Source organism: Hyla sarda, chromosome 11, assembly GCF_029499605.1.
Source record: "Hyla sarda isolate aHylSar1 chromosome 11, aHylSar1.hap1, whole genome shotgun sequence".
Taxonomy (NCBI): domain Eukaryota; kingdom Metazoa; phylum Chordata; class Amphibia; order Anura; family Hylidae; genus Hyla; species Hyla sarda.
Genome location: NC_079199.1, coordinates 90,412,397 through 90,435,722, shown reverse-complemented (window position 1 = coordinate 90,435,722; position 23,326 = coordinate 90,412,397). Strand labels below are relative to the sequence as shown.

At 46.2% G+C, this 23,326-nt stretch overlaps 2 protein-coding genes across 5 annotated transcripts in view; both read left to right on the top strand.

Annotated features, from left to right (window-relative positions):
• Positions 1–6,347, top strand: part of LOC130295910 (SH2 domain-containing adapter protein D-like) — a 69,868-nt gene extending 63,521 nt beyond the window's left edge. For all 4 annotated transcript variants that reach the window (XM_056547234.1, XM_056547230.1, XM_056547232.1 and 1 more), the window contains 3 exons: positions 3,281–3,485; positions 3,574–3,687; positions 5,718–6,347. In XM_056547234.1, coding sequence (XP_056403209.1) covers positions 3,281–3,485; positions 3,574–3,687; positions 5,718–5,904 — 506 coding nt within the window. In that variant the 3' untranslated portion in view covers positions 5,905–6,347. The remainder of the gene's footprint in view (positions 1–3,280; positions 3,486–3,573; positions 3,688–5,717) is intronic.
• Positions 6,348–14,089: 7,742 nt separating this feature from the next.
• On the top strand, positions 14,090–17,166 carry LOC130295913 (SH2 domain-containing adapter protein F-like). The gene is made up of 3 exons (XM_056547238.1): positions 14,090–14,295; positions 14,384–14,497; positions 16,537–17,166. Exons 1-3 carry the CDS (start codon positions 14,198–14,200, stop codon positions 16,721–16,723), a joined length of 399 nt encoding a protein of 132 aa, XP_056403213.1. The 5' UTR covers positions 14,090–14,197; the 3' UTR covers positions 16,724–17,166.
• The last annotated feature ends 6,160 nt before the right edge of the window (positions 17,167–23,326 follow it).

Genomic DNA, 23,326 nt, shown 5'->3' with positions numbered 1-23,326 from the left:
CTCTGATTGGTATGGATTTTATTACTGACTTACCCCCATCCCGTGGCAACACTGTTGTTTGGGTGGTCGTTGATCGATTCTCCAAAATGGCACATTTCATCCCTCTTCCTGGTCTTCCTTCAGCGCCTCAGTTGGCTAAACAATTTTTTGTACACATTTTTCGTCTTCACGGGTTGCCTACGCAGATCGTCTCGGATAGAGGCGTCCAATTCGTGTCTAAATTCTGGAGGGCTCTCTGTAAACAACTCAAGATTAAATTAAATTTTTCTTCTGCATATCATCCTCAATCCAATGGACAAGTAGAAAGAATTAACCAGGTCTTGGGTGATTATTTACGACATTTTGTTTCCTCCCGCCAGGATGACTGGGCAGATCTTCTACCTTGGGCCGAATTCTCGTATAATTTCAGAGTCTCTGAATCTTCCTCCAAATCCCCATTTTTCGTGGTGTACGGCCGTCACCCTCTTCCCCCCCTCCCTACCCCCTTGCCCTCTGGTCTGCCCGCTGTGGATGAAATTTCTCGTGATCTCTCCATCATATGGAGAGAGACCCAAAATTCTCTCTTACAGGCTTCATCACGCATGAAGAAATTCGCGGATAAGAAAAGAAGAGCCCCTCCCATTTTTTCCCCTGGAGACAAGGTATGGCTCTCCGCTAAATATGTCCGCTTCCGTGTCCCTAGCTATAAGTTGGGACCACGCTACCTTGGTCCTTTCAAAATTTTATGCCAGATTAATCCTGTCTCTTACAAACTTCTTCTTCCTCCTTCTCTTCGTATTCCTAATGCCTTTCACGTTTCTCTCCTTAAACCACTTGTCATTAACCGTTTCTCTCCCAAATCTGTTCCTCCCACTCCTGTTTCCGGCTCCTCGGACATCTTCTCCGTCAAAGAGATTTTAGCATCCAAAAAGGTCAGAGGGAAAACCTTTTTTTTGGTGGATTGGGAGGGTTGTGGTCCAGAAGAGAGATCCTGGGAACCTGAGGACAACATCCTAGACAAAAGTCTGCTCCTCAGGTTCTCAGGCTCTAAGAAGAGGGGGAGACCCAAGGGGGGGGGGTACTGTTACGCCGAGCGCTCCGGGTCCCCGCTCCTCCCCGGAGCGCTCGCTACACTCTCCTCACTGCAGCGCTCCGGTCAGATCCACTGACCCGGGGCGCTGCGATACCGCCTCCAGCCGGGATGCGATTCGCGATGCGGGTAGCGCCCGCTCGCGATGCGCACCCCGGCTCCCGTACCTGACTCGCTCTCCGTCAGTCCTGTCCCGGCGCGCGCGGCCCCGCTCCCTAGGGCGCGCGCGCGCCGGGTCTTTGCGATTTAAAGGGCCACTGCGCCGCTGATTGGCGCAGTGGTTCCAATTAGTGTTATCACCTGTGCACTTCCCTATATCACCTCACTTCCCCTGCACTCCCTTGCCGGATCTTGTTGCCATCGTGCCAGTGAAAGCGTTTCCTTGTGTGTTCCTAGCCTGTGTTCCAGACCTCCTGCCGTTGCCCCTGACTACGATCCTTGCTGCCTGCCCCGACCTTCTGCTACGTCCGACCTTGCTTCTGTCTACTCCCTTGTACCGCGCCTATCTTCAGCAGCCAGAGAGGTTGAGCCGTTGCTAGTGGATACGACCTGGTCACTACCGCCGCAGCAAGACCATCCCGCTTTGCGGCGGGCTCTGGTGAAAACCAGTAGTGACTTAGAAACGATCCACTAGCACGGTCCACGCCAATCCCTCTCTGGCACAGAGGATCCACTACCTGCCAGCCGGCATCGTGACATTTATATTAAAGATAGCCCAACAAACATTAAACTGCACCCACTGTATGACCTCCAAAGTGCTAGTCAGGGACTGGTTGATAGTGTGTTCATGCTACACTATCCTCTCAGAGAGCCTTTTCATAGAGGTCACATGACCACTTCCTCCACAGGTCCCAATTCACATTACTTGCCTGGCCCCACTAAAATTGGTGGGTTCATCCAACTTTTCTCCAACTTGTTTGTGGACAGATTTTACCTAATATTGTCAATTTTATTCAAAAGTCTTACATTTATATTGTGTATATGTTGCGGCATGCGCTCCGGCCATTCACTCTGGCCGTGAGTGCTCTCCTCCACCTTCCTCCGGCGAGTCCGGGATTCGCATCGTGGGACGTGCCTGCATGCGAATCTCGGGCCGTCACTTACCGCTTGCTCCTGCTGGCTTCTCTGTTGGTTCTGTTCCCCGGTGCGCGTGCATCTGAGCTCTGAGAATTAAAGGGCCAATGCGCCCTTAATTAGTGTCTGCACCTGTCCCTTCCTTATAAGTATGTGCACCTCCCTCTACCTCTTGCCGGATCTTTGTGTGCCCTGTGCCCAAGAGAAAGCATTTCTGTGTATAGCCCTGCCTGTGTTCTGACCTTCCGCTCCGTGACCTGACCTTGCTTCTGTGCTGCCTGCCTGCTGACCTCCTGTTACATTTCCTGACCCCGCATCTGTGCCGCCAGCCCTGACCTTCTGCTAGTCCTGACTACGAGACTGCCTTATCCTTCCTGTGCTACGTTTCATCTCAGCAGCCTGTGTGGACGGGTCGTGCCAGGGTTAGCGACCTGGGTGCCGCCTGCCGCAGCAATTCCATCCCGTTTTGCGGCGGGCTCTGGTGAAAATGAGTGGCACCTTAGACTCCGATCCCTGGTACGGCCCACGTCATCTTCCACACAGGTACAGCGGATCCACTACCTCCGTGAGTATTACAGTATAACATTTTCAGGTAGTAATGTGACTTTGGGGATCGATCGTAAAGATCAAATAGACACCATTGCCCTCTTTTTCATGACCCTTGGTTCAGTTTGTTCCCCTTATTGGGGCCAGAAAGTTAAACAGAATTGTAAACTACTTCTATTAAAAATCTTAATCCTTCCAGTACTTATCAGCTGCGGTTGCTCCAGAGGAAGTTCTTTTCTTTTTAAATTTATTTTCTGTCTGACCACAGTGCTCTCTGCTGACACCTATGTCCATGTCAGGAACTGTCCAGAGTTGGAGAGGTTTGCTATGGGGATTTTTGCCTGCTCTGGACAGTCCCTGACACGGACAAAGGTGTCAGCAGAGAGCAATGTGGTCAGACAGAAAGGAAATTAAAAAAGAAATTTCCTTTCCTCTGGACCATATAGCAGCTGATAAGTACTGGAAGGATTACATTTTTTTTAATAATAGTAATTTCTATATTAACCCCTTTAATGCTGGGTATACTAAGTTAGGTGGTATTCATTTAACCCTTATATCCTAATATAAAGGCTCTATTTTTGTCATTTTCAGTGCAGTTTGAGAGCTCAGCGTGGCCTTGCGGTTCTCCCCACTCGAGAGCGCGGCTTCTACAGTCCACTCCCAGAAGTCCTGTTAATCTTCGACCGTCTAGCCCTGAGATGGCTGCTCACCTGAGAGAACATGGGTCTCCTCCGAAAGACCTTGTAGATTCATCAAGGGTGCGGAAAGCAAATTTTGTAGAGTTACAAAGACAAACGTGAGTCTTCATTCTGCAGATGGCCAGACAATAGAAAATTGGGTGATCAGTCAAAGCCATGCCTAACCCAAGTCTATTCCATATACAGGTGGTTTCACGGAGCTCTGAGCTGTATCGATGCTGAGAAACGCTTACACAAAAGTGACCCTGGGAGCTTCCTAGTACGTACAGAAGCTGAGAGTATGATCTTCCTGTCAGTTAGGTAAGTACTGGATCGGTGGGTTGTGTACTATTCAATAAATCTATTAAAGGGGTACTCCACCACTAGACATCATATCCCCTATCCAAAGGATAGAGGATGCGATGTGGATCCCCTGCGATCTCCCTGCTGCACCCGGCATTCGTTTAGAGCATCGGGTTCAGCGCTGGAGGCTCATGACATCATGGGCATGCCCCGTTTGTGATGTCACAGCCACCCCCCCTCAATGCAAGTCTATAGGAGGGGGCGTGATGCCCCCTCCCATAGACTTGCATTGAGGGGCGTGGCCGTGACATCAGGAGCCTCCACCCCGCATCTCCAGTCATCCTGCACGGAGTGAAGTTCGCTCTGTGCACCAGATGTCTGGGGTGCTGCAGCCAAGATCGCGGGGGTCCTTTAGATAGGGAATAAGATGTCTTGGGGTGGAGTATCTCATTAAGAAGAAGGAATACAAACCAAGATGGCAGCTAAACTCATCCCTGCCAATGACAAAAGGATAGGGAGGCCTTGTAGGTGATTCACAAACCCCTCACAAGTCCACTGGCGCTCCTCGACCTACACAAAGGTTCTTTTCCTACAGCCGGTCCCCCTACTGGATCGGAGGCACGGCCATAATGAACCTGCATGCACGACCGAGGATGCTCCCATCCTTCTTTGACTCTTCTCGGAATGGTCAGCCCCTAAAGGGGTACTCCGGTGGAAAACGTTTTTTTTTTTTTTTTAAATCAACTGGTGCCAAAAAGTTAAAAAGTTAAACAGATTTGTAAATTACGCCTATAAAAAAATCTTAATCCTTCCAGTACTTATTAGTTGCTGAATACTACAGAGGAAATTCTTTTCTTTTTGGATTTCTTTTCTGTCATGACCACAGTGCTCTCTGCTGACACATGTCCAGAGCAGCATATGTTTGCTATGGGGATTTTCTCCGGCTCTGGACAGTTCCTGACACAGACAGAGGTGTCAGCAGAGAGCACTGTGGACAGCCAGAAAATAAATCCAAAAAGAAAATAATTTCTTCTGTAGTATACAGCAGCTAATAAGTACTGGAAGGATTAAGATTTTTTAAGAGAAGTAATTCACAAATCTGTTTAACTTTCTTGCACCAGTTGATTAAAAAAAAAAAAAGTTTTCCTCTGGAGTACCCCTTTAACCCCTTTTCAGACAATCACCTCCATCTCCTACATAATGTACAGCTGCTCCTCCTCTTTTCAGCTCCCAACCCCCTGACCCTTACCTCACCCTTAAATCACAATTAACCCTTTGCTCCCCAGTCCTGCCAATCCCTGTCATGAGGGCCACCCCCTAGCTACTCTTTAGTCCGGCCTAACTGGAACTTGTTTGGAGATAACTACAATAAGTATAACTATGCAGAATCAAAATTTAAAGAAGCCTTCTGTAGTGGTGGCCATTGGTTGTCACATCTTAAAGGGGTACTCCAGTGGAAAACTTTTTATTTTTTTAAATGAACTGGTGCCAGAAAGTTAAACAGATTCATAAATTACTTCTATTAAAAAAACTACCCTTCCAGTACTTATAAGCAGCTGTATACCACAGAGCAAATTATTTTCTTTTTGAATTTCTTTTTTTGTCATGTCCACAGTGCTCTCTGCTGACACCTCTGTCCGTGTCAGAAACTGTCCAGAGCAGCATAGGTTTGCTATGGGGATTCTCTCCTGTTCTGGACATTTCCTGATACGGGCATCAGGTGTCAGCAGAGAGCACTGTGGATATGACAAAAAAGAAATTCAAAAAGAAAAGAATTTCCTCTGCAGCATACAGATGCTAATAAATACTGGAAGGATTAAGATTTTTTAATAGAAGTAATTTATAAATCTTTTTAACTTTCTGGCACCAGTTGATTAAAAAAAAAAAAAAGTTTGCCCCTGGAGTACCCCTTTAAAGGTTTCAGACAAGTTGGCAGCTTAGGGATGTTGCTTTTTTGGAACAACGAGAATTTACTTGACAAAGTAACAAATGCAGTGTATTGCTTTCTATGATTTTTTAATAATCTGGAACTCCTTTCTATGTGACAGAGGACGCGGCAGCATATTGCATGTGAAGGTAATAGTCCTGCCTGATGGTCGGTACATGCTCGGTGACAGCGGCCCATCTTTTCCGTGCATCATCGATCTGGTCCAGCATTATATCCAGTCTCCGCTGCTCTTCCCAGGGGAGGGACAAGTGTGTCTTCAGCATCCAGTGCCAGCCATGATACATTAATAAAACTGTGACTCTATGACTTTGACCAAAAACCAATGGTGACACAAAGGCCTTAAAACCAAGTCGGAAGAAGTTTTTTGGACTAAACTCAATTTTTTGAAAAACTTTTTTAAGCTTTGAAAAAAGAATCAATCCTAAATGCAACATAGTATTCTAAAACTGCATCTTTAAAACACGACATGGAAGAAGGGCCTGTAAAGGAGACCACTTGTCCTCTGCCTGGCTCGGTGTTGCTTGGTTGGTCATGTTGCCTTCATTGTTGTTAGACAAAAAGTTGTCCGGACCTGCCAACTTTTGGGTCTAAATGTGTATGGGGACCTCCCGATTTGTGAACGGGAAGCATGAATGTGTTCATGTGCATGAAGATTGGGAAAGATAGCTGTCGGACGAAGAAATGTTTGGCCAACAACTATTTTAGGTGTATAGCCTCCCTTTAAAGGGGTTCTCCGGTGCTTAAACATCTTATCCCCTATCCAAAGGATAGGGGATAAGATGCCTGATTGTGGGAGTCCCGCCGCTGGGGACCCCCGGGATCATGCACGCGGCACCCTGTTTGTAATCAGTCTCCGGCGACTACAGGGCGGGCGGCGTGTGACGTCACCCCTGCACTGGCGTGTGACGTCACGCTCTGCCCCTCAATGCAAGCCTACAGGAGGGGGCGTAGGCTTGCATTGCGGGGCGGAGCGTGACGTCACACGCCGCCCGCCATGTAGTCGCTGGTAATCAGTCCCGGAGCGAACACGCTCCGGGGACTGATTACAAACGGGATGCCTCGTGCATGATCCAGGGGGTCCCCAGCGGCGGGACTCCCGCGATAAGGCATCTAATCCCCTATCCTTTGGATAGGGGATAAGATATTTAAGCACCGGAGAACCCCTTTAAAGGGGCACTCCACCCCTAGACATCTTATCCCCTATCCAAAGGATAGGGGATAAGATGTCTGATCGCGGGGGTCCCACCACTGGGGACCCCCGTGATCTCCCTGCTGCACAAGGCATTAGTTTAGAGCGTCGGGTGTAGTGTTGAGCAGCATACGCCAAATTCGAATCCGCGATATTTTGCGCATATATGGACGAATATTCATCATATATTTGCTAAATTTGCATATTCGTAATATTTGCGTTTTATTTTTGCATATGCGAAAATTTGTATATGCAAAAATTTGCACATGCGGAAATTAGCATATACAAAAAATTTTACATATGCAAAAATTCGTACGCCTGTCTCACACAGTAGTATTAGAGCCTTCTTTACACCACACAAGCTGGAAGCAGAGAGGGGTGATCACTGTGATGTGTACTGTGAAAAAAACAAATATTTGTGAGCAACACTAGTCGGGTGCAGTGCCGGAGGCTCGGGACGTCACGGCCACGACTTGCTCATGACTTCACGGCCACGCCCCTCAATGCAAGTCTATGGGAGGGGGCGTGACGGCATATGCGAAAATAAAACGCGAATATTACGAATATGCGAATTTAGCGAATATATGATGAATATTCGGCCATATATTTGCGAAATATCGCGAATTTGAATATGGCCTATGCCGCTCAACACTAATCCCCAATCACATGAATAGGACTAAATTGCAATACCACAAAGAGCCTATGGACAAGTGTATCACTATTTCTAGGTTGAAAAGAAAAGTAGGCCCTTTAATCTTCCCTCAATAATCCCATTAAAGACAAATACACACCGAGCTTCTCATCTCACCCTGAGGACATCTCTTCACCTCGTCTTCATCCTGTCACCCGCTGGTTTCCTCATTTGCACATTAAATAGGCTAATGATTGAATGGGGTTTAAGGCATTGTTGGCTTTACCTCCTGCCTGGCATTGGGATTACTCTCCCGGAAAGGTAAAGGAATTGTCTCCTCGTAGTCTGTGTCTGCAGTGAAAGAACCATGAAGACCAGGGATGATCCGGGGAAAGCTCCCGACCCTTCTGTCCCCTTGTGCTGTTTGCTTTTTTGCAGATTTGCTTATTACCGCAAATTAAACATTTTATATTTACAATTCCTGTTTACTTTTATGTTACAATGTTATTGTCCTTTATATGTTTACATAGGTGAGGGGTGTCAGGATGTGCCTTTAGGTCTCCTGACTGACACATAGCAAGCATATTTATCAGCAATAAGTAGGTAGAGGAAGAGGAGCCGGCACTAGCCAAAATGAGCGGGAGGCTAGGTTTCCACTTGTTTTTTTTTGTTGTTGACAAAAACACCAATAAAAACACCCATTCTGCCACATGGCGTTTTTTTGTGTGAAAAAACACTGTGGCCAGATGTTAGCTGCAAGTCAATAGGGAACTGCAAAATGCCACATCCACTTGGCGTTTTTCAGTTTGGCATTTTTTAACCCCTTAAGGACAATTTTCCACCTAAAAATCCATATTATGGCTTATTTTTTGCGTCGCCAATTCTACTTTGCAGTGACATTAGTCATTTTACCCAAAAATGCACGGCGAAACGGAAAAAAAAAATTGTGCGACAAAATCGAAGAAAAAATGCCAATTTGTAACTTTTGGGGGCTTTCGTTTCTACGCAGTGCATATTTTGGTAAAAATTACACCTTATCTTTATTCTGTAGGTCCATACGATTAAAATGATCCCCTACTTATATAGGTTTGATTTTGTCGCACTTCTGGAAAAAATCATAACTACATGCAGGAAAATTTATACGTTTAAAAATGTCATCTTCTGACCCCTATAACTTTTTTATTTTTCCACGTACAGGGCGGTATTAGGACAAATTTTTTGCGCCGTGATCTGAAGTTTTTATCGGTATGATTTTTGTTTTGATCGGACTCTTTGATCACTTTTTATTCATTTTTTAATGGTATAAAAAGTGACCAAAAATGCGCATTTTTTGACTTTGGAATTTTTTTTGCGCGTACGCCATTGACCGTACGGTTTAATTAATGATATATTTTTATAGTTCGGACATTTACGCACGCGGTGATACCACATACGTTTATTTAAAACATTTTTTACACTGTTTTATTTTTTTATGGGAAAAGGGGGGTGATTCAAACTTTTATTAGGGAAGGGGTTAAATGACCTTTATTAACACTTTTTTTTTACATTTTTTTTTGCAGTGTTATAGGTCCCATAGGGACCTATAACACTGCACTCACTGATCATTTACACAGATCACAGGAGTGTATTAACCTGTGATCAGTGTTATCGGCGCTTGACTGCTCTTGCCTGGATCTCAGGCACGGAGCAGTCATTCGCCGATCGGACACGGAGGAGGCAGGTAAGGGCCCTCCCGATGTCCTGTCAGCTGTTTGGGATGCCGCTATTTCACCGCGACGGTCCCGAACAGCCCGACTGAGCAGCCGGGTCACTTTCACTTTCGCTTTAGAAGCGGCGGTCAGCCTTGACCGCCGCTTCTAAAGGGTTAATACCGAACCTCGCCGCGATCGGCGATGTGTGGTGTTAGCCGCGGGTCCCGGCCGTTGATGAGCGTCGGGACCGACGCGATATGATGCGGGATCGCGGCGCGATCCCGCTTCTTATCGCGGGAGCCGGCGCAGGACGTAAATATACGTCCTGCGTCGTTAAGGGGTTAAAATCCTTTTGCTGTTTTTGGGCTCCTTGGCAGTTTTTAAAAAACGTCCTCTAGTCAAGTCGTTGGCGTTTTTTTGGGAAAATCTTGGCGTTTTCCTCCCATAGAAGTCTATGGGAGTGAAAAAATGCCAAGAAAAACGCCAAGCAAAACTCCAGAAAAACTGCCAAAACTCCGGAAAAACCTGTGGAAGTTTTTCTGGTGTTTTTGCTGGTGTTTTTTTAGGTGTATAAAAAAAAAAAAACAACTGGAAACCTAGCCTGAGGGTGAAAACGGACAATTCACTGGAAGGGATGCTGCACTTGGTAAGCCTATAGCGGAGGTGCTCAACCAATAAGGATAAACAGTTCAAAAGCAAAGAAGCACAGAAGGCGGCACTCACCATGCAGGATATCTTTATTCACCATTCGGGAACAGGACACAGGTGGCAGGCAGGGGAGTGGGGTGGAGGATGGGGCTCCACCCCAGCCCCGTCCTCCACCCCACTCCCCCCCACATGCCACCTGTGTCCTGTTACCGAATGGTGAATAAAGATATCCTGCATTGTGAGTGCCGCCTTCTTTGCTTTTGGAATATTTATCAGCAATGGCTCCTGATAGAGATGAGCGAAGTTACAGTGATTCGATTCGTCACAAACTTCTCGGCTCTGCGGTTGCTGCCTTTATCCTGCATAAATTAGTTCAGCTTTCAGGTGCTCCGGTGGCCTGAAAAAGGTGGATACAGTCCTAGGGGAGTCTCCTAGGACTGTATCCACCTTTTCCAGCTCACCAGAGCACCAGAAAGGTGAACTAATTTGTGCAGGCTAAAGTCAGCAACAGCCGAGCCGAGAAGTTTGTGACGAATCGAATCACTGTAACTTCGCTCATCTCTAGTTCCTGACATACAAAAGGGGTTTCCAACAAGTTTCTCATAATTAAAGGGGTATTCCATGAAAACCTTTTTTTTCCCATATCAACTGGCTTGAGAAAGTTAATCAGATTTGTAAATTTCTTCAATTAAAAATTCTTAATCCAATCAGTAGTTATCAGCTGCTGAAGTTGAGTTGTTCTTTTCTGTTTGACAACAGTGCTCTCTGCTGACACCTCTGTTTGTTTAATATGGGGATTTGCTGCTACTCTGGACAGTTCCTGAGACAAACAGAGGTGTCAGCAGAGAGCACTGTGGTCAGACAGAAAAGAACAACTCAACTTCAGCAGCCGATAAGTATCTGTAGGATTAAGATTTTTGAATAGAAGTAATTTACAAATCTGTTTGACTTTCTGGAGCCAGTTGATATGAAAAAAAAAATGTTTTTCATCGGAGTACCCCTTTAATCATTTTCATGGAGTCATCAGGTGGTGACCAGCAGCTTTACCCTACCCTGCTGACCTTGATAGGTCTCTTCCTATACACAAGCAGGGGGCACTCATGCTTCAGGTAGTATGAAAGAGATGACAGTTCCACTTTAGGATTTCCATTGTGGTGAAAGATTTCCATGGAAAGATGGCTATGGATATGTTAGGTCCAAGGAATTAATGTCCAGCACCAGTGGTGTGATAAAACAAGAACTCTTTTTCAGTTATATGACAGGATACAACAGACATAATAAAAACTCTGACGTGTTTCGGATCATCTAAGATCCTTAGTCATGGTCATGACTAAGGATCTTGAATGAACAAAACACGTCAGTTTGGTAGCCCGTCTGTTGTAACCTAAGTCATTTCTCCCATGTTGTGCCCCAGGGAGGACATGGGGTTAGGGCAGGGCCTTTGAGTGCTAGTAGCCCTGCTTAATCTGGAGCATGGATGTCACAGGTGTCACTTGTGGCTGAAGTGAGCGATTGGACCCCAGTGTTTCCCAAGGGTCACCACAATGGATTGTAAAGTAGAGGGGCTGCTCTGGAGGTAGTCATTCAATATCCCCTGGGTCACTCCTCAATGTTCTAATATGTGGAAGACACCAGGACTCATAGGTAACTTTGATCTTTGTGGGGGCACAAATCTTGAAAACAACAACAACTGTACCAGAGTTAGCAGGTGGCGGCACTGGAGGAGATAACCTTTGTGGCATGTACATCCCCTAAAAAAGACTTGAAAAACCCTGAAGGTTGGTTTTCATCGTTTGGCCTGACCAGAGGTCCACTTAGGCACAGACAGCCAAGGCAATTGGAAGATTGTTATCCATCAGTCTTGGAGAACTTCAGAAGTCCATCAAGTAAAGTCCTTACACAGAATTTCTGTAGTCCTCAGCGTTGTAGTCTGTCTCGGTGCTCGTGATTGTGGTTAGTCTTTAGCAACTCAGGGCAGTAAGGTAAATCCTCTAGTCCTCTTTCCTCAAGACTATGTGGTCTGGGAAAGTTAGACATATATAGTGTGCTATATATTAATACCACCTATATGCTAGAAGATTCTAGAAGGATAAAACTACAACAATGCTGCCTATCACAGGTGGCAGCAGAGAGTTGAAAGTGCAGTTGTTACGCCAAGCGCTCCGGGTCCCTGCTCCTCCCTGGAGCGCTCGCGGCGTCCCTCTCTCTGCAGCGCCCCGGTCAGACCCGCTGACCAAGAGCGCTGCACTGACATTGCCGGCGGGGATGCGATTCGCATCCCAAGTCACTCACCTGTCCCGGTCCCCGGCTGTCACGTCCTGGCGCGCGCGCCAGCTCTCTAAGATTTAAAGAGCCAGTGCACCAATGATTGGTGCCTGGCCCAATCAGCCTAATTAGCTTCCACCTGCTCCATGGCTATATTACCTCACTTCCCCTGCACTTCCTTGCTGGATCTTGTTGCCATTGTGCCTGTGAAAGCGTTTCCTTGTGTGTTCCTAGCCTGTGTTCCAGACCTCCTGCCGTTGCCCCTGACTACGATCCTTGCTGCCTGCCCCGACCTTCTGCTACGTCCGACCTTGCTTCTGTCTACTCCCTTGTACCGCGCCTATCTTCAGCAGCCAGAGAGGTTGAGCCGTTGCTAGTGGATACGACCTGGTCACTACCGCCGCAGCAAGACCATCCCGCTTTGCGGCGGGCTCTGGTGAAAACCAGTAGTGACTTAGAAACGATCCACTAGCACGGTCCACGCCAATCCCTCTCTGGCACAGAGGATCCACTACCTGCCAGCCGGCATCGTGACATTTATATTAAAGATAGCCCAACAAACATTAAACTGCACCCACTGTATGACCTCCAAAGTGCTAGTCAGGGACTGGTTGATAGTGTGTTCATGCTACACTATCCTCTCAGAGAGCCTTTTCATAGAGGTCACATGACCACTTCCTCCACAGGTCCCAATTCACATTACTTGCCTGGCCCCACTAAAATTGGTGGGTTCATCCAACTTTTCTCCAACTTGTTTGTGGACAGATTTTACCTAATATTGTCAATTTTATTCAAAAGTCTTACATTTATATTGTGTATATGTTGCGGCATGCGCTCCGGCCATTCACTCTGGCCGTGAGTGCTCTCCTCCACCTTCCTCCGGCGAGTCCGGGATTCGCATCGTGGGACGTGCCTGCATGCGAATCTCGGGCCGTCACTTACCGCTTGCTCCTGCTGGCTTCTCTGTTGGTTCTGTTCCCCGGTGCGCGTGCATCTGAGCTCTGAGAATTAAAGGGCCAATGCGCCCTTAATTAGTGTCTGCACCTGTCCCTTCCTTATAAGTATGTGCACCTCCCTCTACCTCTTGCCGGATCTTTGTGTGCCCTGTGCCCAAGAGAAAGCATTTCTGTGTATAGCCCTGCCTGTGTTCTGACCTTCCGCTCCGTGACCTGACCTTGCTTCTGTGCTGCCTGCCTGCTGACCTCCTGTTACATTTCCTGACCCCGCATCTGTGCCGCCAGCCCTGACCTTCTGCTAGTCCTGACTACGAGACTGCCTTATCCTTCCTGTGCTACGTTTCATCTCAGCAGCCTGTGTGGACGGGTCGTGCCAGGGTTAGCGACCTGGGTGCCGCCTGCCGCAGCAATTCCATCCCGTTTTGCGGCGGGCTCTGGTGAAAATGAGTGGCACCTTAGACTCCGATCCCTGGTACGGCCCACGTCATCTTCCACACAGGTACAGCGGATCCACTACCTCCGTGAGTATTACAGTATAACATTTTCAGGTAGTAATGTGACTTTGGGGATCGATCGTAAAGATCAAATAGACACCATTGCCCTCTTTTTCATGACCCTTGGTTCAGTTTGTTCCCCTTATTGGGGCCAGAAAGTTAAACAGAATTGTAAACTACTTCTATTAAAAATCTTAATCCTTCCAGTACTTATCAGCTGCGGTTGCTCCAGAGGAAGTTCTTTTCTTTTTAAATTTATTTTCTGTCTGACCACAGTGCTCTCTGCTGACACCTATGTCCATGTCAGGAACTGTCCAGAGTTGGAGAGGTTTGCTATGGGGATTTTTGCCTGCTCTGGACAGTCCCTGACACGGACAAAGGTGTCAGCAGAGAGCAATGTGGTCAGACAGAAAGGAAATTAAAAAAGAAATTTCCTTTCCTCTGGACCATATAGCAGCTGATAAGTACTGGAAGGATTACATTTTTTTTAATAATAGTAATTTCTATATTAACCCCTTTAATGCTGGGTATACTAAGTTAGGTGGTATTCATTTAACCCTTATATCCTAATATAAAGGCTCTATTTTTGTCATTTTCAGTGCAGTTTGAGAGCTCAGCGTGGCCTTGCGGTTCTCCCCACTCGAGAGCGCGGCTTCTACAGTCCACTCCCAGAAGTCCTGTTAATCTTCGACCGTCTAGCCCTGAGATGGCTGCTCACCTGAGAGAACATGGGTCTCCTCCGAAAGACCTTGTAGATTCATCAAGGGTGCGGAAAGCAAATTTTGTAGAGTTACAAAGACAAACGTGAGTCTTCATTCTGCAGATGGCCAGACAATAGAAAATTGGGTGATCAGTCAAAGCCATGCCTAACCCAAGTCTATTCCATATACAGGTGGTTTCACGGAGCTCTGAGCTGTATCGATGCTGAGAAACGCTTACACAAAAGTGACCCTGGGAGCTTCCTAGTACGTACAGAAGCTGAGAGTATGATCTTCCTGTCAGTTAGGTAAGTACTGGATCGGTGGGTTGTGTACTATTCAATAAATCTATTAAAGGGGTACTCCACCACTAGACATCATATCCCCTATCCAAAGGATAGAGGATGCGATGTCTGATCACGGGATCCCCTGCGATCTCCCTGCTGCACCCGGCATTCGTTTAGAGCATCGGGTTCAGCGCTGGAGGCTCATGACATCATGGGCATGCCCCGTTTGTGATGTCACAGCCACCCCCCCTCAATGCAAGTCTATAGGAGGGGGCGTGATGCCCCCTCCCATAGACTTGCATTGAGGGGCGTGGCCGTGACATCAGGAGCCTCCACCCCGCATCTCCAGTCATCCTGCACGGAGTGAAGTTCGCTCTGTGCACCAGATGTCTGGGGTGCTGCAGCCAAGATCGCGGGGGTCCTTTAGATAGGGAATAAGATGTCTTGGGGTGGAGTATCTCATTAAGAAGAAGGAATACAAACCAAGATGGCAGCTAAACTCATCCCTGCCAATGACAAAAGGATAGGGAGGCCTTGTAGGTGATTCACAAACCCCTCACAAGTCCACTGGCGCTCCTCGACCTACACAAAGGTTCTTTTCCTACAGCCGGTCCCCCTACTGGATCGGAGGCACGGCCATAATGAACCTGCATGCACGACCGAGGATGCTCCCATCCTTCTTTGACTCTTCTCGGAATGGTCAGCCCCTAAAGGGGTACTCCGGTGGAAAACGTTTTTTTTTTTTTTTTAAATCAACTGGTGCCAAAAAGTTAAAAAGTTAAACAGATTTGTAAATTACGCCTATAAAAAAATCTTAATCCTTCCAGTACTTATTAGTTGCTGAATACTACAGAGGAAATTCTTTTCTTTTTGGATTTCTTTTCTGTCATGACCACAGTGCTCTCTGCTGACACATGTCCAGAGCAGCATATGTTTGCTATGGGGATTTTCTCCGGCTCTGGACAGTTCCTGACACAGACAGAGGTGTCAGCAGAGAGCACTGTGGACAGCCAGAAAATAAATCCAAAAAGAAAATAATTTCTTCTGTAGTATACAGCAGCTAATAAGTACTGGAAGGATTAAGATTTTTTAAGAGAAGTAATTCACAAATCTGTTTAACTTTCTTGCACCAGTTGATTAAAAAAAAAAAAAGTTTTCCTCTGGAGTACCCCTTTAACCCCTTTTCAGACAATCACCTCCATCTCCTACATAATGTACAGCTGCTCCTCCTCTTTTCAGCTCCCAACCCCCTGACCCTTACCTCACCCTTAAATCACAATTAACCCTTTGCTCCCCAGTCCTGCCAATCCCTGTCATGAGGGCCACCCCCTAGCTACTCTTTAGTCCGGCCTAACTGGAACTTGTTTGGAGATAACTACAATAAGTATAACTATGCAGAATCAAAATTTAAAGAAGCCTTCTGTAGTGGTGGCCATTGGTTGTCACATCTTAAAGGGGTACTCCAGTGGAAAACTTTTTATTTTTTTAAATGAACTGGTGCCAGAAAGTTAAACAGATTCATAAATTACTTCTATTAAAAAAACTACCCTTCCAGTACTTATAAGCAGCTGTATACCACAGAGCAAATTATTTTCTTTTTGAATTTCTTTTTTTGTCATGTCCACAGTGCTCTCTGCTGACACCTCTGTCCGTGTCAGAAACTGTCCAGAGCAGCATAGGTTTGCTATGGGGATTCTCTCCTGTTCTGGACATTTCCTGATACGGGCATCAGGTGTCAGCAGAGAGCACTGTGGATATGACAAAAAAGAAATTCAAAAAGAAAAGAATTTCCTCTGCAGCATACAGATGCTAATAAATACTGGAAGGATTAAGATTTTTTAATAGAAGTAATTTATAAATCTTTTTAACTTTCTGGCACCAGTTGATTAAAAAAAAAAAAAAGTTTGCCCCTGGAGTACCCCTTTAAAGGTTTCAGACAAGTTGGCAGCTTAGGGATGTTGCTTTTTTGGAACAACGAGAATTTACTTGACAAAGTAACAAATGCAGTGTATTGCTTTCTATGATTTTTTAATAATCTGGAACTCCTTTCTATGTGACAGAGGACGCGGCAGCATATTGCATGTGAAGGTAATAGTCCTGCCTGATGGTCGGTACATGCTCGGTGACAGCGGCCCATCTTTTCCGTGCATCATCGATCTGGTCCAGCATTATATCCAGTCTCCGCTGCTCTTCCCAGGGGAGGGACAAGTGTGTCTTCAGCATCCAGTGCCAGCCATGATACATTAATAAAACTGTGACTCTATGACTTTGACCAAAAACCAATGGTGACACAAAGGCCTTAAAACCAAGTCGGAAGAAGTTTTTTGGACTAAACTCAATTTTTTGAAAAACTTTTTTAAGCTTTGAAAAAAGAATCAATCCTAAATGCAACATAGTATTCTAAAACTGCATCTTTAAAACACGACATGGAAGAAGGGCCTGTAAAGGAGACCACTTGTCCTCTGCCTGGCTCGGTGTTGCTTGGTTGGTCATGTTGCCTTCATTGTTGTTAGACAAAAAGTTGTCCGGACCTGCCAACTTTTGGGTCTAAATGTGTATGGGGACCTCCCGATTTGTGAACGGGAAGCATGAATGTGTTCATGTGCATGAAGATTGGGAAAGATAGCTGTCGGACGAAGAAATGTTTGGCCAACAACTATTTTAGGTGTATAGCCTCCCTTTAAAGGGGTTCTCCGGTGCTTAAACATCTTATCCCCTATCCAAAGGATAGGGGATAAGATGCCTGATTGTGGGAGTCCCGCCGCTGGGGACCCCCGGGATCATGCACGCGGCACCCTGTTTGTAATCAGTCTCCGGCGACTACAGGGCGGGCGGCGTGTGACGTCACCCCTGCACTGGCGTGTGACGTCACGCTCTGCCCCTCAATGCAAGCCTACAGGAGGGGGCGTAGGCTTGCATTGCGGGGCGGAGCGTGACGTCACACGCCGCCCGCCATGTAGTCGCTGGTAATCAGTCCCGGAGCGAACACGCTCCGGGGACTGATTACAAACGGGATGCCTCGTGCATGATCCAGGGGGTCCCCAGCGGCGGGACTCCCGCGATAAGGCATCTAATCCCCTATCCTTTGGATAGGGGATAAGATATTTAAGCACCGGAGAACCCCTTTAAAGGGGCACTCCACCCCTAGACATCTTATCCCCTATCCAAAGGATAGGGGATAAGATGTCTGATCGCGGGGGTCCCACCACTGGGGACCCCCGTGATCTCCCTGCTGCACAAGGCATTAGTTTAGAGCGTCGGGTGTAGTGTTGAGCAGCATACGCCAAATTCGAATCCGCGATATTTTGCGCATATATGGACGAATATTCATCATATATTTGCTAAATTTGCATATTCGTAATATTTGCGTTTTATTTTTGCATATGCGAAAATTTGTATATGCAAAAATTTGCACATGCGGAAATTAGCATATACAAAAAATTTTACATATGCAAAAATTCGTACGCCTGTCTCACACAGTAGTATTAGAGCCTTCTTTACACCACACAAGCTGGAAGCAGAGAGGGGTGATCACTGTGATGTGTACTGTGAAAAAAACAAATATTTGTGAGCAACACTAGTCGGGTGCAGTGCCGGAGGCTCGGGACGTCACGGCCACGACTTGCTCATGACTTCACGGCCACGCCCCTCAATGCAAGTCTATGGGAGGGGGCGTGACGGCATATGCGAAAATAAAACGCGAATATTACGAATATGCGAATTTAGCGAATATATGATGAATATTCGGCCATATATTTGCGAAATATCGCGAATTTGAATATGGCCTATGCCGCTCAACACTAATCCCCAATCACATGAATAGGACTAAATTGCAATACCACAAAGAGCCTATGGACAAGTGTATCACTATTTCTAGGTTGAAAAGAAAAGTAGGCCCTTTAATCTTCCCTCAATAATCCCATTAAAGACAAATACACACCGAGCTTCTCATCTCACCCTGAGGACATCTCTTCACCTCGTCTTCATCCTGTCACCCGCTGGTTTCCTCATTTGCACATTAAATAGGCTAATGATTGAATGGGGTTTAAGGCATTGTTGGCTTTACCTCCTGCCTGGCATTGGGATTACTCTCCCGGAAAGGTAAAGGAATTGTCTCCTCGTAGTCTGTGTCTACAGTGAAAGAACCATGAAGACCAGGGATGATCCGGGGAAAGCTCCCGACCCTTCTGTCCCCTTGTGCTGTTTGCTTTTTTGCAGATTTGCTTATTACCGCAAATTAAACATTTTATATTTACAATTCCTGTTTACTTTTATGTTACAATGTTATTGTCCTTTATATGTTTACATAGGTGAGGGGTGTCAGGATGTGCCTTTAGGTCTCCTGACTGACACATAGCAAGCATATTTATCAGCAATAAGTAGGTAGAGGAAGAGGAGCCGGCACTAGCCAAAATGAGCGGGAGGCTAGGTTTCCACTTGTTTTTTTTTGTTGTTGACAAAAACACCAATAAAAACACCCATTCTGCCACATGGCGTTTTTTTGTGTGAAAAAACACTGTGGCCAGATGTTAGCTGCAAGTCAATAGGGAACTGCAAAATGCCACATCCACTTGGCGTTTTTCAGTTTGGCATTTTTTAACCCCTTAAGGACAATTTTCCACCTAAAAATCCATATTATGGCTTATTTTTTGCGTCGCCAATTCTACTTTGCAGTGACATTAGTCATTTTACCCAAAAATGCACGGCGAAACGGAAAAAAAAATTGTGCGACAAAATCGAAGAAAAAATGCCAATTTGTAACTTTTGGGGGCTTTCGTTTCTACGCAGTGCATATTTTGGTAAAAATTACACCTTATCTTTATTCTGTAGGTCCATACGATTAAAATGATCCCCTACTTATATAGGTTTGATTTTGTCGCACTTCTGGAAAAAATCATAACTACATGCAGGAAAATTTATACGTTTAAAAATGTCATCTTCTGACCCCTATAACTTTTTTATTTTTCCACGTACAGGGCGGTATTAGGACAAATTTTTTGCGCCGTGATCTGAAGTTTTTATCGGTATGATTTTTGTTTTGATCGGACTCTTTGATCACTTTTTATTCATTTTTTAATGGTATAAAAAGTGACCAAAAATGCGCATTTTTTGACTTTGGAATTTTTTTGCGCGTACGCCATTGACCGTACGGTTTAATTAATGATATATTTTTATAGTTCGGACATTTACGCACGCGGTGATACCACATACGTTTATTTAAAACATTTTTTACACTGTTTAATTTTTTTATGGGAAAAGGGGGGTGATTCAAACTTTTATTAGGGAAGGGGTTAAATGACCTTTATTAACACTTTTTTTTTACATTTTTTTTTGCAGTGTTATAGGTCCCATAGGGACCTATAACACTGCACTCACTGATCATTTACACAGATCACAGGAGTGTATTAACCTGTGATCAGTGTTATCGGCGCTTGACTGCTCTTGCCTGGATCTCAGGCACGGAGCAGTCATTCGCCGATCGGACACGGAGGAGGCAGGTAAGGGCCCTCCCGATGTCCTGTCAGCTGTTTGGGATGCCGCTATTTCACCGCGACGGTCCCGAACAGCCCGACTGAGCAGCCGGGTCACTTTCACTTTCGCTTTAGAAGCGGCGGTCAGCCTTGACCGCCGCTTCTAAAGGGTTAATACCGAACCTCGCCGCGATCGGCGATGTGTGGTGTTAGCCGCGGGTCCCGGCCGTTGATGAGCGTCGGGACCGACGCGATATGATGCGGGATCGCGGCGCGATCCCGCTTCTTATCGCGGGAGCCGGCGCAGGACGTAAATATACGTCCTGCGTCGTTAAGGGGTTAAAATCCTTTTGCTGTTTTTGGGCTCCTTGGCAGTTTTTAAAAAACGTCCTCTAGTCAAGTCGTTGGCGTTTTTTTGGGAAAATCTTGGCGTTTTCCTCCCATAGAAGTCTATGGGAGTGAAAAAATGCCAAGAAAAACGCCAAGCAAAACTCCAGAAAAACTGCCAAAACTCCGGAAAAACCTGTGGAAGTTTTTCTGGTGTTTTTGCTGGTGTTTTTTTAGGTGTATAAAAAAAAAAAAACAACTGGAAACCTAGCCTGAGGGTGAAAACGGACAATTCACTGGAAGGGATGCTGCACTTGGTAAGCCTATAGCGGAGGTGCTCAACCAATAAGGATAAACAGTTCAAAAGCAAAGAAGCACAGAAGGCGGCACTCACCATGCAGGATATCTTTATTCACCATTCGGGAACAGGACACAGGTGGCAGGCAGGGGAGTGGGGTGGAGGATGGGGCTCCACCCCAGCCCCGTCCTCCACCCCACTCCCCCCCACATGCCACCTGTGTCCTGTTACCGAATGGTGAATAAAGATATCCTGCATTGTGAGTGCCGCCTTCTTTGCTTTTGGAATATTTATCAGCAATGGCTCCTGATAGAGATGAGCGAAGTTACAGTGATTCGATTCGTCACAAACTTCTCGGCTCTGCGGTTGCTGCCTTTATCCTGCATAAATTAGTTCAGCTTTCAGGTGCTCCGGTGGCCTGAAAAAGGTGGATACAGTCCTAGGGGAGTCTCCTAGGACTGTATCCACCTTTTCCAGCTCACCAGAGCACCAGAAAGGTGAACTAATTTGTGCAGGCTAAAGTCAGCAACAGCCGAGCCGAGAAGTTTGTGACGAATCGAATCACTGTAACTTCGCTCATCTCTAGTTCCTGACATACAAAAGGGGTTTCCAACAAGTTTCTCATAATTAAAGGGGTATTCCATGAAAACCTTTTTTTTCCCATATCAACTGGCTTGAGAAAGTTAATCAGATTTGTAAATTTCTTCAATTAAAAATTCTTAATCCAATCAGTAGTTATCAGCTGCTGAAGTTGAGTTGTTCTTTTCTGTTTGACAACAGTGCTCTCTGCTGACACCTCTGTTTGTTTAATATGGGGATTTGCTGCTACTCTGGACAGTTCCTGAGACAAACAGAGGTGTCAGCAGAGAGCACTGTGGTCAGACAGAAAAGAACAACTCAACTTCAGCAGCCGATAAGTATCTGTAGGATTAAGATTTTTGAATAGAAGTAATTTACAAATCTGTTTGACTTTCTGGAGCCAGTTGATATGAAAAAAAAAATGTTTTTCATCGGAGTACCCCTTTAATCATTTTCATGGAGTCATCAGGTGGTGACCAGCAGCTTTACCCTACCCTGCTGACCTTGATAGGTCTCTTCCTATACACAAGCAGGGGGCACTCATGCTTCAGGTAGTATGAAAGAGATGACAGTTCCACTTTAGGATTTCCATTGTGGTGAAAGATTTCCATGGAAAGATGGCTATGGATATGTTAGGTCCAAGGAATTAATGTCCAGCACCAGTGGTGTGATAAAACAAGAACTCTTTTTCAGTTATATGACAGGATACAACAGACATAATAAAAACTCTGACGTGTTTCGGATCATCTAAGATCCTTAGTCATGGTCATGACTAAGGATCTTGAATGAACAAAACACGTCAGTTTGGTAGCCCGTCTGTTGTAACCTAAGTCATTTCTCCCATGTTGTGCCCCAGGGAGGACATGGGGTTAGGGCAGGGCCTTTGAGTGCTAGTAGCCCTGCTTAATCTGGAGCATGGATGTCACAGGTGTCACTTGTGGCTGAAGTGAGCGATTGGACCCCAGTGTTTCCCAAGGGTCACCACAATGGATTGTAAAGTAGAGGGGCTGCTCTGGAGGTAGTCATTCAATATCCCCTGGGTCACTCCTCAATGTTCTAATATGTGGAAGACACCAGGACTCATAGGTAACTTTGATCTTTGTGGGGGCACAAATCTTGAAAACAACAACAACTGTACCAGAGTTAGCAGGTGGCGGCACTGGAGGAGATAACCTTTGTGGCATGTACATCCCCTAAAAAAGACTTGAAAAACCCTGAAGGTTGGTTTTCATCGTTTGGCCTGACCAGAGGTCCACTTAGGCACAGACAGCCAAGGCAATTGGAAGATTGTTATCCATCAGTCTTGGAGAACTTCAGAAGTCCATCAAGTAAAGTCCTTACACAGAATTTCTGTAGTCCTCAGCGTTGTAGTCTGTCTCGGTGCTCGTGATTGTGGTTAGTCTTTAGCAACTCAGGGCAGTAAGGTAAATCCTCTAGTCCTCTTTCCTCAAGACTATGTGGTCTGGGAAAGTTAGACATATATAGTGTGCTATATATTAATACCACCTATATGCTAGAAGATTCTAGAAGGATAAAACTACAACAATGCTGCCTATCACAGGTGGCAGCAGAGAGTTGAAAGTGCAGTTGTTACGCCAAGCGCTCCGGGTCCCTGCTCCTCCCTGGAGCGCTCGCGGCGTCCCTCTCTCTGCAGCGCCCCGGTCAGACCCGCTGACCAAGAGCGCTGCACTGACATTGCCGGCGGGGATGCGATTCGCATCCCAAGTCACTCACCTGTCCCGGTCCCCGGCTGTCACGTCCTGGCGCGCGCGCCAGCTCTCTAAGATTTAAAGAGCCAGTGCACCAATGATTGGTGCCTGGCCCAATCAGCCTAATTAGCTTCCACCTGCTCCATGGCTATATTACCTCACTTCCCCTGCACTTCCTTGCTGGATCTTGTTGCCATTGTGCCTGTGAAAGCGTTTCCTTGTGTGTTCCTAGCCTGTGTTCCAGACCTCCTGCCGTTGCCCCTGACTACGATCCTTGCTGCCTGCCCCGACCTTCTGCTACGTCCGACCTTGCTTCTGTCTACTCCCTTGTACCGCGCCTATCTTCAGCAGCCAGAGAGGTTGAGCCGTTGCTAGTGGATACGACCTGGTCACTACCGCCGCAGCAAGACCATCCCGCTTTGCGGCGGGCTCTGGTGAAAACCAGTAGTGACTTAGAAACGATCCA

What these genes read in the sequence shown, in the direction of transcription:
- LOC130295913 (XM_056547238.1), top strand. Translation starts at nt 14,198, where the DNA reads ATGGCTGCTCACCTGAGAGAACATGGGTCTCCTCCGAAAGACCTTGTA. An exon ending in GTAGAGTTACAAAGACAAAC is followed by an intron (nt 14,296 to 14,383) that starts GTGAGTCTTCAT and finishes TTCCATATACAG; the next exon opens with GTGGTTTCACGGAGCTCTGA. An exon ending in ATGATCTTCCTGTCAGTTAG is followed by an intron (nt 14,498 to 16,536) that starts GTAAGTACTGGA and finishes TCTATGTGACAG; the next exon opens with AGGACGCGGCAGCATATTGC.